Source organism: Chrysochloris asiatica, unplaced genomic scaffold (genome assembly GCF_000296735.1).
Source record: "Chrysochloris asiatica unplaced genomic scaffold, ChrAsi1.0 scaffold00054, whole genome shotgun sequence".
NCBI lineage: Eukaryota > Metazoa > Chordata > Mammalia > Afrosoricida > Chrysochloridae > Chrysochloris > Chrysochloris asiatica.
The window spans coordinates 17,664,345-17,678,732 of NW_006408572.1; the positions used below are offsets into that span (position 1 = coordinate 17,664,345).

Sequence of the window (14,388 nt, forward strand, 5' to 3'; positions counted from 1 at the left end):
GAGTCCATTAGCTCGCAGCTTCATTACTGTTTTTCCTCACTTCCCCTTATTGGTGATGAACGTGGTCACCAATCAGAGTGCATGTCTGTTCGTGTATTCCGTTGAGTCTTGTCTTGGAAGGGTGTTTGCTCTAAGGGGACCAGACCGTTTGCCTTGATGTCTCCTGGGCAAGCAACTTGCTTGTTTTTGTAGTAATCAGTCAGACTGCCTATACTGTTTTGTGTTTTTTGGCAATTGATTTTTATAAATGAAATCAAACAGTAGAAATCTCTATTTGTGAACTCCAGAGTCTTTATATAAATATGTTGTTTAAGTTCCCTTGAGTTAGTTCCTACTCCTAGCAACCCTGTATAGGGTTTCTGAGGAGTGGTTGGTGAGTTATAACCACAATCATGTGGTTCAAAGCGACCTTGTAGTTACGTTGATCCTATAGCCCACACCAGTGCTCCTGTATAGATACAGCATCTTTCATTTAAGCTGAATGGATGTACCATGACTCACAATTCACCATTTGCTTCCCCCTAAATTTGAATGCTAAATCTTGAGAGGTCAATAAAGCCATTCTGTTCATTTTGGTTTTTTGTTTGTTTGTTTACAGAAGATCACTCTTTCCTATCTCCCTCATAGGTTAAGATTCTTTTCTTTTGTTTTCATAAACCCTTTGAGCTCAGACCTGTTTTGTTTTCCCTCCTTGAGGGCAGGGGGAAGCTCTTATTACTATAATACAATACTGCCATTTCCACATTCTAAAAATGATCGTACCAAAAATATTGGCATATTCCTGAATTTCTTAATGCTTTTTGAACACATTTTAATATTTCTTCTCATTTTCTTAAAAAAAGTATTATATGTCCTTATTTCCTTCAGAATTTCTTTAAGTTCTGCACTTAGTTCAACGCTCTGCTACCTGACAGAGCCTGTAACATGAGAGCTACTCAGAACCAGAAAACTGAAGATTTTGAGAAGAACATTTCAAAACCTGTATCTCTAGGGCCCTTCCCCCAAAACTCAGCTCCAAGCGCAAATGTGGGGTTTATGCAGGAAATTCGAGTTAAATTGGCTTGGTTTGATTAAGGTTTGGGGTTTCCTTTTGTTTTGGAAGAGGGGAAATTTTATGTTAGTAATTTAAAAAGCATTCGTTCTGAAAGAATAACCAAGAAGAAAACGATTAATTTTTGTGTAAACCAATTACCTATAGAGCTGCTCAAAATACACAGCTTTCCTGATTTAATATAATATGTCTTAGATCTCACCAACATAAGACTTAAACAAAAGGCCACCTTTCTCCAGTAAGTTATTAAAGGGACAGGTAATTTAAAGCACATTTATTAAGTGCAATAAGTAGGCATGAAATTAAAACTTGTATTTTTCCTCTCGTTTGTTCCTAGAAATTACTATAGAAGATTCCACTTTGATAGCGTGACAGGAGGACTGGTATTTAATAAACAAGGGAATATTATATTTTAAAGGAGAATAAATAATTCAAGAGATATGTTGACAAGCTCTCCCAGTTCCCCCTTGCCTATTCGTTCCTTTTCTACAGTAGCCTTGGGCAGAAAAGGCAGAGCGCTAGAAGGACCCCATGCACTGAGGCTCGGCAGAAAGACATCTCAATTTCAGATGTAATTCAGTTTCATATATGAGTTTTGAAATCAATCGTCATTCAACCCTCAGCATGAGCCATGAACCTATTTGCATGAGTGAGTGAATGAAAATGGAAAGTTGTTTTGTTTTGTTTTTTGCTTCAAGGAAATCACTGGGTTTTTTTCTATTTCCCCATCTCCCACCCAACAGTGGAGGTGGGGAAGCAGGAAAAATAAAGACTATTTTTTTATTCATGCATTTGTTCTGTTCTATTAAAAAATAGAAATTTTAAATAAAATCCTCACAAACCCCATCAACCCTTCCACCTGCTTTTCTCTTTTTCTCTTTATAAAATTTCCTTCTGCAGGAACCCCTCACAGAGACGCGAACCTCTCTGTTTTTAGTCTTTAGGCTCGACGGTCATGGGGGAAGGTATACAAGAAGAGCGCTGACGTTTAGAACTGTTCTGCGAGTGATCAAGGCAGATTTTCGGATGCTGAGTATTTTGTTGTTCTTCTTTGTATAATAAATTTATTGAAAGTTATCCTTGTCAGTTAAAAGCATGCCATTTATTGTTATGAAAAGCACGCTTTACAAGCATCCTTTAGCTGTAATTCATTGAATGAAAATTTTAAGTGCATCTGTATGTCCATGTTCTCATAAGTATTCCCTAATTTTTTTCAAAAGACTGAACGAAGTAATTGGGGGAAACCAAGTTTATCAGCTTTTACCCTCAGCACCACTTAAATAGATTCTTGCTGTCATGCTGTCTCGTTTTACTGGTTCTTGTCCTTGTAGCTGCTTTTCCAAACTGAAATGTCGTTGTCGTTGTTGTTGTTGTTAGGTGCCATTGAGTCGGTATCTACTCATAGTGACCCTATGCACAACAGAAAGAAACACTGCCCAGTCCTGGGTCAACCTCACAATTGTTGCCACGCTTGAGCCCATTGATGCTGCCATATTGCCAATCCATCTTGCTGGGGGTCTTCCTCTTTTTCTCTGACCCTCCACCTTACCAAACATGATATCCTTCTCCAGTGACTGGTCCCTCCTGACAATATGTCTGAAATATGAGATACAAAGTTTGGCCATCCTAGGAGCCTCCAAGGAGCACCCTGGCTGCACTTCTTCCAAGACAGATCTGTTGGTTCTTTTGGCAGCCCGTGGTACTTTTCTCCTCCAACTCCATAACTGAATTGCATCAATTCTTCTACAATCTTCCTTAAGTACAAATATCATATGTACTTGTATTTGTTTGTGTGGTGTCTATCTACCTTTGAGACAGAACTCTACTACTGAATACACAGACTCTGAGCATGGTGCCTGGCTGCAAAGGCAATGAGAACTGTTCAGGATTGACTGAAGGAATGAAATAATGAAGGACCAAATGAACACTCAACGTTCGCCTCGTGATTTCTTTGCGCTATCGTATTGAATTCTTTCAACAAGTCTGTGAAGTAACTCCCCTTTTACAGATGCAGAAACTGAGACTAAGAGGTTAATTTACTCACAGTCGCATAACCAAACGAAGTAGAGAGGCTCACTACCTTCCCCAGGGCTCTTTGTTACTCAACCTTTTTGCCTAAGCCAGTTTTGTTTGGGTTTCAGTCTTGCCACTGAAAAAGCCCCAGTGGCTCCCTCATGTCAGACTAGCTAAGGAAACTAAGGACCAGAGAGGTGACAAAATCTGACCCCATTTAGATACCATCAGGTCTTAGACTCAGAGCACCCATTCCTGCCCAGCATGTTTACTTCTGCCCCCATAAGGAAACAAGCCTGTAGCAATAATATGAATAAATGTAAAGCATTGAAGGGAGTGCAGTGGCTCTGTAGGATAAGCACTGGACTGCGAACCATACAGTCGACAGTTCAAGTCCAGCACTGCTCTGTGGGAGTAAGACGAGGCTGTCTGTAACAGCAAAGATTTAAAGCCTCAGAAACCCTATATAGGGTCACTGTGAGTCGGGACATTATGAAAATGTTCAAAGAGGCACAAAAGGAAACATAGCGTGCAATGAGCCCCAGCATGCCCATGACCCAGGGACAACGGTTACCAGGATTTTGCTATATTTGCTTCATTTCTCCCTTAAAATACTTTTAATGGTCAAATCATTGAAACTATGAGTAAATAGAATCAAAGCAGTTAGTACAGAGGTTAAGGAATACCCCCAAAGTTAGTTGATGACAGATCTAGTTGTCCTTCTAGCTACTTCAGAACCCTCTGTTGTGAAGAACAAAAGACCTCCATATCAGAAGGACCTCTACTGACTGACTTGGGCCAACCTGTGCCCCTCTGGAGGTGGAGTGAAGAAGGACTTACGTAAGCTCAGCAGGTGTTAGCTTGGCCAACTGGGCCCCGTATCACATTGATAGAAGTGTAGTAATGGTTCTCAAACTTTAGAAACATCTAGAATCCTGGTGTGGCACTGTTGAATAAGCACTGGACTGCTAACTGCAAGGTCAGTGGTTTAAACCCACCAACCACTTCTGGGAAACCCTGTGTTGGTGGTGGTAGTTTTGTGCAGTCGAGTGGGGTCTGACTCATAGTGACCCTGTATAGGGTTTCCGAGGCTGTAAATCTTTACAGGAGCAGAAAGCCTCATCTTTCGCCTATGGAGCAGCTGGTGGATTCGTACAGCTGACCTTGCAGTGAGCAGCCAAATGCATCACCCACTACACCACCAGATCTCCTTTCAGGAACCATAAACAGTGTCACTATGAGTTGGAACCGACTCGATGATACTAACAACAAATCACCTGGTACTGGTTTAAATAGTGCTGGGACTCAAGGATTGGATTTGCAATCCTAACAAGACCCCATGTGATACTGATGTTGTTGGTCCCAGAACTACACTCAGATAGAACCATGGGTGTGGCAATCTCCCAGGAGGTTGTAGCTTACCCCTCCCCCCATGGTAATTTTGAACCTATGGAAGTGTTCTGCTTGCTGTGGTTTGGTGCAATTGTGTCTGTTCTAACTCGTAGTGACACCCTGTATAGGGTTTCTGAGGAGGGTCTGGTGGGTTTGAACTGCTGAGCTTGTGGTTAAAGTAAAGAATAAATGATAAAAGGTGTGTGTGTGCGTCTACAGGTTTGGGGTTCTTTCCAAAATCTGTAAAACCCAAGCCAAACCTACTGCCATCTAGTTGATTTCAGCTCATAAGAGTGTGGGAACAGATGGGTCTTTGTTTTGTTTTGTTTTCCCCGGTGGCTGAATGGTATGATTAGGAAAATGAGGATATTGAATAATTGGTCTGAAATAAAAAAAGCCAGTCCTTGACAAAATTGCCCATGCAGATCTTTCAGGTTTAGCCCTGACCACATTTCTGAGCAGAAATCACATTTGTATTAACTAAGATGAGAAATATAGTTACTTTTTTTAAACAAGCTTCTTCTGTTTTAAAACTGTATCTTTTCATTAAAATAGCTAAATTTAACTACAATATTTCCATGATTTGTAAAGATATGTCTTAGTAAATCCTACATTAAAACACAGTCTAGATCCACGTACTGTATTTTCTCTTTATACTTTGGCACTGTCAGTTCTCTTCCTGCTTGATCCTCAAAAGGATGTCTTTGGTATCATTTACTGATACGTGAAGGTTATGTATGAGGAAGAAGTGCAGCCAGAGGCCTCCTTGGAGGCCAAGATAGCCAAACTTCGTCTCTCATACTTTGGACATGTTGTCAGGAGGGACCAGTTGCTGGAGAAGGATATCATGTTTGGTAAGGTGGAGGGTCAGAGAAAAAGAGGAAGACCCCCAACGAGATGGAATGGTCAAGTGACAGCTTCGATGGTCTCAAGCATGGCAACAGTAGTGAGGTTGGCCCAGGATCGGGCTGTGTTTCGTTCTGCTGTGCATAAGGTCACTCACTATGAGTCGGTACCGACTCGGTGGCACCTACAACAACAACAACACGAAGATTTTAACCAAAACTTTTATTCTCCTGTTAATTACCCTCCTTTACTTGCTTATTTAACTATTCTTTTTCTGCTGTATTTCAAACAAAAGCATGTAAAATGTGAAAAATAATCTTCTCATAAAAAAGGATCATAAAGAATACTAGGGAATGACAACGCACAGGCAAAAATAATAGAGCGAAAAATGCCAAGCATGGTCCCCTTCATGTCATTGTACCAAAAGAGCCATTCAGTAAAAGGGGAGGGCCTGATTTGCTCCACCTAAATATTTTGGAATATCTGGACGTTAAATTGAAGACATACACGAACAGAATGCTGTTTATTGCAACTGAGCATTGGATTTAAAAATACATTAAAAAAAAAAAAACAAACTGGTAGTATCCTCACAATTATTTTTCTTAGAACATGTCTTATGTAAATGTCTTCCCACTTGTAAGGTGAATAAACCATCACAAAGCAGGTTGAGTATTCTTCTAAACAATGAATCTGATCATTTTCCTCCTCTACTCAAAACAAAACAAAACCAGAAAACTTTGTAAACTTTGCATTTGCCTAGAAGCAGTGTTCTGATGTCTCACTGTGGCCTTCCATGGAGGAGACCCTGGTTTGATCCCTGCAAAACGTCTCATACCGAGCGTCCACAACATCTGTCAACATAGACTTGTGTACTGCTAAGCTGCAGAAGAGAGGAGGAGGAAACATTTGGTGATCTGTTATGAAAATCCACCAATGAACACCTTAGTGGTCACAATCGGTGTGATCCACAGCCCAGCACTGGGATGCTATAGGAATGTGCCGTTGTGCATGGGATCACCTGAGTCAGTGCCAGCTTGATGGCGGCGGTCATAACCTTCCTTCTCTTAGCAGCCCTCTCCCTCGTTCTGCATTCTTTACAAGTAGACTTTCTTACATTTCACATGCTTCCTTACCGTGTCTCCTCTCATGCTAACCCACTGCCTGAAACACCATTCTCCACCTTTTTTGCCAGTCTGCTGCCCACTGCTGCCCCACCTGACACAATGGAATGGGGGCTCCCAGAATGCCCTGCTTCCTCTGCTGCTGTTTGTTCCACATGTTACTGTATTGCCTCAATCAGCGTCTGTCACTTCAGCAGGCCAAGGAACATGCCTGTCTGTCTTACCGTATTATTTCCCCAGTACCCAACACTATCCCAAGCGTGAAGGAAATGCTACGTGTATATATGGGTCCTGGTGTGGCGCTGTGGGTTAATGCACTGGACTGCAAAGTCAGTTTGAGCCGCAGGGTCGGTGGTTCAAGCTCACTAGCTGCTCTTTGGAAAACTCTATACAAGGTCGCTGTGGGTCAGAACCGACTCTACAGCACTTAACAACAATATGTATTATATAGCTTTAGGTTTCCTAGGCGTGATGGATATGGTGCTGTAGTTAGCAGTTCAGTGCTTTCCTAGAACGCCACACCAGGACTCCGCATTTTCACTGAGTGCTTCCCAATCATTTTCATCTCAGGAATGTAATGGAAAGTTAGGCTCTTTACAGTGGGATAAGCTGAAGGAGATTTTGAGTCTGGAGGAGACTGCTGTCAACCGAAGGTGAACAGCCTCAAAGTCTCCAGACCCTCAGCAACCCCCAAAACCGTAGTTCCATGTGTTACATGCATTCACTTCACCCCAGATGCGTCCAGGCATCAGGAAGCTGTGCATTAAACAATGAACATCCGAGTTCTGTAACCTGTACTGAGCCTCACCTTCTCATTTGTAAAATGGAGACAATACTGTCTATGGAAGGAGCCCTGGTGATGCAGTGGTTAAGCACTTGACTGCAAACTGAAAAGTCAGTGGTTCAAATCCACCAGCTGCTCTGAGAGGTAGCAGTGTACATCCGTAAAGATTGTTGTAGTTCAGTGTCATCGAGTTGGTTCTGACCCAGAGAGTCCCTGTATAGAGTTTCCAGGGAGCGGCTGGTGAACTTGAACCATCGACCTTGCAGTTTAAACCACCTTTGTAGTCCAGCACACTAACCCGCAACGCCATGCACAGCCTTGGAAACCCTGTGGGACCATTCTCCTCTGTCCTATAGAAGTTCTAGAAGTTAAGAGTCGACTCTAAGGCAGTGGATTTGGAGTGGCTTTTCTCTCGGTTAGTATTAAGGTCTTTTTAAAGCCCACACATAATAACCATTTTTCATTATCCTGTTGGCAGTTTTGGTTTGGTTTTGCTTCGTTTTTAATGCCATCGCCAGCATTGGTGCAGATACAGGTTGTAGTAGGGGCTGCCACCAGCGTCAGACTCTCTCACATACCTGCTGATGAGAATGTTGGTAAGTGCCGTCAAGTCAGTTGTGACTCATAGTGACCCTGTGTAGGGTGTCTGAGGAGCCGCTTTGGGGTTTGAACCACCAACCTCGTGATTATCAGTCCAGGGCTTATCCTACAGTGCCACACCAGGACTCATAGAAATAAATAAACCTGTATGTTTCCCTGAATAGTGAGTTTAAAATTTGTGATTTTCTGTAGTTTCCAAATTTTCTGAAATGAACATACGTTGCTTTTATGTAAATTTTTTTAAAAAAAGAAAACTTAGCAGTCTGCATTTGGAGCACCGTTCCTCGGACACAGAAAGCCCTGCAGTGCACTGACTCCTTGTACCTGTAGGGAGATGGGTCCCCTCAGGTACTGACAGTGACCATGGCTTCCTGAAGAAATAGCCTCACTTTTGTTTACATGGCTTGTCAAACTGCCCAATTTTCATCCTGCCCCTGAGCACATTGATGTAAACACCAAAATTGAGCCTCATGATTTTCTCTGATTCTGACAAGGGTCAGAAACTAAACTTCCACATAAAGTTGCCCATCTCAATAAATTAAAATCATGTGTGCTTTTCTAAAAGGGCTTTTCATAACACTAATACCTTTGAATGAACTGGCTTCCACAGACCTTGGGGAAGGAGTGAACAACTTTTTCTCACACAAGGATCAATTCAGGGAAAATAAAAATGTTTATGAGACAGTTTTCTCCCACCCAAAATGAAACTAGCTTTTTAGAGTCTCGTGGGGGTGTAGAGAAAATGGGATGGGATTGGGGAAATATTTTCTTATAAGCTATAAATTACCTTGTTAAATAGAAGAACAACAGTTATATTATTTGCACTGCTTTTTAGCCTTCTGAATTATTCTTTCTGGGCATATTTGAGATAAAGCAACACAGAAACATCTGCTTGATCTTTCACCTGGAAAATCCTTTGTTGTTGTGAAGTGCTGTCGTGTCGGTTCCAACTCATAGCGACCCTGTATAGGATTTCCAAGGAGCAGCTGGTGAGTTTGAACCACTGACTTTGCAGTTCAAACAGCTTTGCCATCTGGTGCATTAACCCACAGTGCCACACCATTGCTCCTAGCATCTGCTATATTGAGAAGCTAGATGGTCTCAGGTAGCCTGGTTCCAGGTCCCAGGGATATCACTTCCTTAAAGAAATCTGTTTCAATAAAATGGTGAGAGGTAGGGTTGAGAAGCAAGTAAGAAATTGAGGAAGTAAAGACAACAATATAGTCTCTTCCATTAGGATGTTTGCCTTTGAAGAGCATAGAAGCAACAGGAATGGTTCCTTGGAGGAAATCTGAACCATAATTTATATGAGGATGAAGCAGGTCCATAGATCCTGGAGATGGAAGAGAGTAAACAGATCAGGGAGGAGATAAAATCAAAAGCAACAGTAGAGAGTTTATCTTGACCACAAAGACGATGGCTTCTTCCCTTGAAGTGGGAGGAAGGGAAGGAGGTAAAGATGAAGACATCTGTCATTGTATGTAAGAGGAAGGGACATCTGTTGAGGGTGTAGTTGAGGACAGAAATCAGTTTGGCCCCGCACCGGAATTGGTACGTCATCCTCTTGTAAGGGAGCCCCCCGTTGGTATGTTACTGGGGCTTTCTCCAGCAGGAACAGAATCAGTAAAGAAAGTCAGAAATGGGGATTGTCAGGGTGGGAGTGATAGAGGGAGAAGCAGGAAAAACCAAACACTGTGAAGGTACCAGAGTGGGTGCTTGGAAATCATTGACTATGGGGTTGATAATAGGTAGCCCAGAACAAAGGGATGGAAATTCAGTCAGGGTTGAGCATTCACTAAGAAATCTGACCAGTGTTGTTTACTGTATCACAGCATCTTGATGGCATCATGGTTATTGTTAAAAGCCATCAAGTCGTTTCTAACTTGGAGTGGCCCTGTAGAGGGTTTCTGAGGCGCAGCTGGAACCACCAACCTTGCAGTTAGCAGTGCAGTGCTTATCCTACAATGCCACACCTCCTGTCCTTGTGTACTATCTTTTCTATCAGAATTCTTCATCTTTTGGGCTCCATCTGCTGAGCTACGTGATCACAGGCCTGGGAGTGGTCCGTGCTGGTCACTGTATTGGTGGGAACCTAAACTCTTAAGTCATTTCCAGCTTTCAGGTGATTTTGACTTTGACTTGGTATTTCCAGCTGGTGGACTCTCCTGTTCCCCAAAACCCCAGTTCTGGCTGAGCTGTACCAGTTTACCAATTGCCATCAAGCCAACTCTGACTCATGGTGACCCCCGCCCCGTGTGTCAGAGTAGAACTGTGCTCCATAGGGTTCTGAACCTAGATCATCAGGTCTTTCTTATGAGGTGCTTCTGGGTAAACTTGAACCCCCAACCTTTAAGTTAATAACCAAGCTTGCAAAACTGTTTGTACTACCCCTGGACTCGGGTTAAACTCTGAGTTGTCTTCCCTCTAAGGCATTCCTTTTGTGAAGGTGCAGCCTCATCCACACCGGGCTCCTCTCCTGCCTGTGAACACTGCAGCCCTTTGACTAGAAGGGCATGGAAGGTAGAGATTCCCTCCCTCAGGGAGAAAAAACAGAGCACCTTGAAGTGGCATGCTGGTGACTCTGGCCTCCCAATGAGCACATTGTAAAATCTTTAATTAGGAGAGGCTCACCGAACACTATGCAAGCAGAGTTTGCAATTACTCTGAGAAAGTATTATGTTTTCTGTAAGGAGAAAGCAGACTTGAGTAACCTCTTTGTGTCTCTTAAAAAAGAATAAATAAACATGAGCATAAGCAGGAACGAAGAGATTCAATTTATCTAGACCCTCAAAACAACTTTCACAGATGTCACACAAAGACTACTTTGAAAAGTAGACACTACGGAGAAGCAAACTGAAAATGATCATTAGCATTGCAGAGTTGTACTTGAAATTCTGATGAGTGACACTCTTGTGCCTCATCTTGAAAACCACATGTCCTGACACCAAGTTGCTGAAGAAAAGTGAAGCAAACTGAGTCACTACTACTGAATTCAGTGGCTAACTGTCGGTGCTGCCGAGTCTGTAATTCGTTACAGATGCAGTCGCGGTGTGGCACTGTGGGTTAATGCAGTGAACTGCAAAATCAGCGATTCAGGCTCACCAGTCGCTCCTCAGAAACCCTATACAGGGTCACTGTGGGTCAGAACCAACTCGACGGCACTTAACAACAACAACATTGTAATGATGACACTCACTGAGGTTCGTTCTTGTTACTACCTTAGGTGATGGGAGCCCGGTGGCTCTGTTGGACTGTGAACCACAAGATCAGTGGTTCGAACTATCTAGTTAATCGCTACAAAGGATAAAATGAGGCTTTCTGTTGCTGCAAAGATTTACACCCTTGGAAACACTATACGGGGTTGCTGTGAGTCGAAACTGACTCCATGGTACTTAAAAACAACAACAATTTAGGTGATAGTTTTAAATAAAGTATACATGGGTAGAACTACTTCCAGAATTGAGGTACCCCCCCCCCACACACACACACACAAAATTGCCATTGAGTCCGTTCTGGCACAGAGAGACCTGTATAGAGTTTCTGAGACTCAATCTTTATGGGAGCAAATAGCCTCATCTTTCTCCCGTGGAGTGGCTAGTGGATTTGAATTTATAATCTTGTAGTTAGCAGCCTAGTGCCTAACTGACAGTACCACCAGGGCTCCTTAGGATTGAGATATTAGTCTTCTTTTTGATCCAAATCTTAGAGGATTGCATTCTGAATGGATAAGGAATCTCCAGGTAAGGCAAACAGATAATGAACTCTTCCAACAAAAGGTTGCAAGTTCGAGAGCTCACCCAGGTATTCTTAAGAAGAAAGACCTGGTGATGTGCTTCTAAAAACAGTCATTGGAACCCCCATGGAACACGGTTCTACTTTGACACACTCATGTTGTCAGTCATTGGAATCCACATGGAACACGGTTCTGCTTTGACATACTCGGGTTGCCATAAGTCAGAATCCATTAGAGAGTAACTGGTTTTATAAAACAGAACAAAAATGTATGGGAGACACTGTCTCATTGTATCCTCACTTCAACCCACCATCCTTCCTATAGAGATGAGTAAAGTGAAGCCCAGACATCGTACAGCCAGGAAGGTACAGAACCTATACTCAAATCCAGCGACTCTCTGACATCAACTCTCAGCTACTCTATTGCCAGCTGGCACAATCATGTGGAGCAGCCAGAGTTTCTGCAAACACAGCCCCATGTTATTTTAGGTTTTATAAAAGGGGATTCCCCATGACAAGGGAGGTGCCCAGCCAGCACCCCCTTCCGGAGTTATCACCACTAGGTTTATTACCCCCCTCTTGGTCAGTGCTGATTCTCTGCAGTGTGTGACCTTGGGTTGAAAGTAAGTCCTGTCTTCTCTGCTCTTTTCCAGTCCCTTACTCGCCGTGTCCTTTGCCACATGCTGTGCTGTTCCAGGAGTTGCCCTGCTGACATGGGGAGTGAATCCCCTCACAGGGGCCCTGGGAGCCTTCAACATTTTCCTGTATACCTGCTGTTATACGCCGCTGAAGAGGATCAGCATTGCCAATACATGGGTCGGAGCAGTGGTCGGAGCCATCCCTCCTGTTATGGGCTGGACAGCAGCTACTGGAAGCCTTGATGCTGGTGAGTGTCTCCCTCAGCAGACACAGGACATAGGTTTCTATAAGTAGCACAAACTAGTCTCCTAGACCTTTCCTTCTCAAGACCAATTAGATTCCATTTCATTCAGGACTCTTTTAACAAATGTACTGACATGGTCTTATGAACTGTTACAGAGTCCAAGTTAAGGAGGAACCATTGCATTCCTGACTGAGGTGAACATGACAGATGCTCTGTCCTATGTTGTTGTTAGGTATCATCAAGTCAGTTCTGACTCATAGTGACCCTGTGCCCAGCAGATCATCCTCACAATTGTTATTATGTTTGTTATTCTTGCTGCCACTCTGTCAGTCCATCTCCTTGGAGGTCTTCATCCACTTTGCCAAGCATACTATCTTCTCCAGGGACTGATCCTTCCAGACAACATATCCAAAGAATGAGAGATGAAGTCTCACCATCCTCATGTCTCAGGAGCATTCAGACTGATCTTCTTCCAATACAGATTTGTTGTTTTTCTGATACTGTCAGTATTCTCCTGCAACACCACAATTCAAATGCATCTATTGTTTTACAGTCTTCCTTATTCTTTGTCCAACTTCAGCAGGCATATGAGGCCATTGAAAATATCCTGGCTTGGGTCAGGTGAGCCTTAGCCCTCAAACTAACAATAGATGTGCCTAATGTAATATACCCTTGGATTTCTTGACTGCTGCCTCCTTAAGTGTTGATTGTGGATCCAAGCAAAATGGACTCTTTGACAACTTCAATCTTTTTTCCATTTATCATGACATTTTTATTGGCTCAGTTGTAAGGATTTTTGTTTTCTTTACATTGAGGTGCAATCCATACTGAAGGCTATAGGCTTTGATCTTTATCAATGAGCAAGGTTTTACTGATGAAGGTCACTTCCAGCAAGCAAGGTGTGTCATCTGCATATTTTAGATTATTAATGAATTGTCCTCTAATCCTGGTATTGTTCAATGATTTCCACATTCCACTGAGTTACAATTCTTTGGATTGGGCATAAATATGAATCTCTTCTAATCGCTTAGCCAGGTAGCTGTCTTCCAAACTTCTTGGCATAGATGAGTAAATGTCTCTGTGCTGCATCAGTTGAGACATTTCAATTTGTGTCCCACCAATTTTCCACCAATGCCTTCAGTGCAACTTCTACATCTTCCTTTAATACCATCAGTTCTTGATCATATGCCACCTCTTAAAACTGAGTGAACATTGACCAATTCTGTTTGGTACAGTGACTGTGTATTCCTTCCGTCTTCTCTTGATGCTTCCTGCATCATTCAATCCTTTAATATTGCAACTCGAGGGCTGAATTTTTTTCTTCAGTTCTTTCACCTTGAAAAAAGGTTGAACGTGTTCTTCCCTTTTGGTTCTAGCTCCAGTCTTTGCACATTTCATTATAATGCTTGATTTTGTCTTCTCTAGCAGCCATTTGACATTTTCTGTTCAGCTGTTTGACGTCCTCATATCTCCTAGTCACTTTGTCTTCTCTACATTCAACAAGAGTCAGAGTCTCTTCTGACATGCATTTTCGTCTTTTCGTTCTTTCCTTTAATAACCTTTGACTTTCTATATGGATGATGTTCTTGATGCCATCCCACACTCTTCAGTCATTAGTGTCTAATGCATCAAATCTGTTTTCGAGGTGCTCTCCAAATTCAGGTGGGATATAGTCAAGGTCATATTTTGGCTGTTGTGAACTTGTTTTAGTTTTCCTCAGCTTCAGTCTGAACTGTCATATGAATAGTTAATGGTGTGTTACAGTCTGCCCCTGGCTTTTTGTGGGCTGGTGCTATTGAGATTCTCCTCTACCTCTTCCCACATATATATGTAGTCAATTTGATTTCTGTGTATTTCATATGGTGAGGTACGTGTGTATAGTTAGTTGCCTTTTATATCTTTTAAAAATTATATTTGCAATGAATTTTGCTCTTGCAAAATTGTATTATGGGGCAAGTCCCCCCCC

At 42.4% G+C, this 14,388-nt stretch overlaps 1 protein-coding gene across 1 annotated transcript in view; it reads left to right on the forward strand.

Annotated features, from left to right (window-relative positions):
- The window catches only part of LOC102832364 (protoheme IX farnesyltransferase, mitochondrial-like), a 169,014-nt gene that overhangs the window by 133,713 nt on the left and 20,913 nt on the right, over positions 1-14,388 (forward strand). The window contains exon 6 of the mRNA XM_006863513.1: positions 12,193-12,425. Coding sequence (XP_006863575.1) covers positions 12,193-12,425 — 233 coding nt within the window. The remainder of the gene's footprint in view (positions 1-12,192; positions 12,426-14,388) is intronic.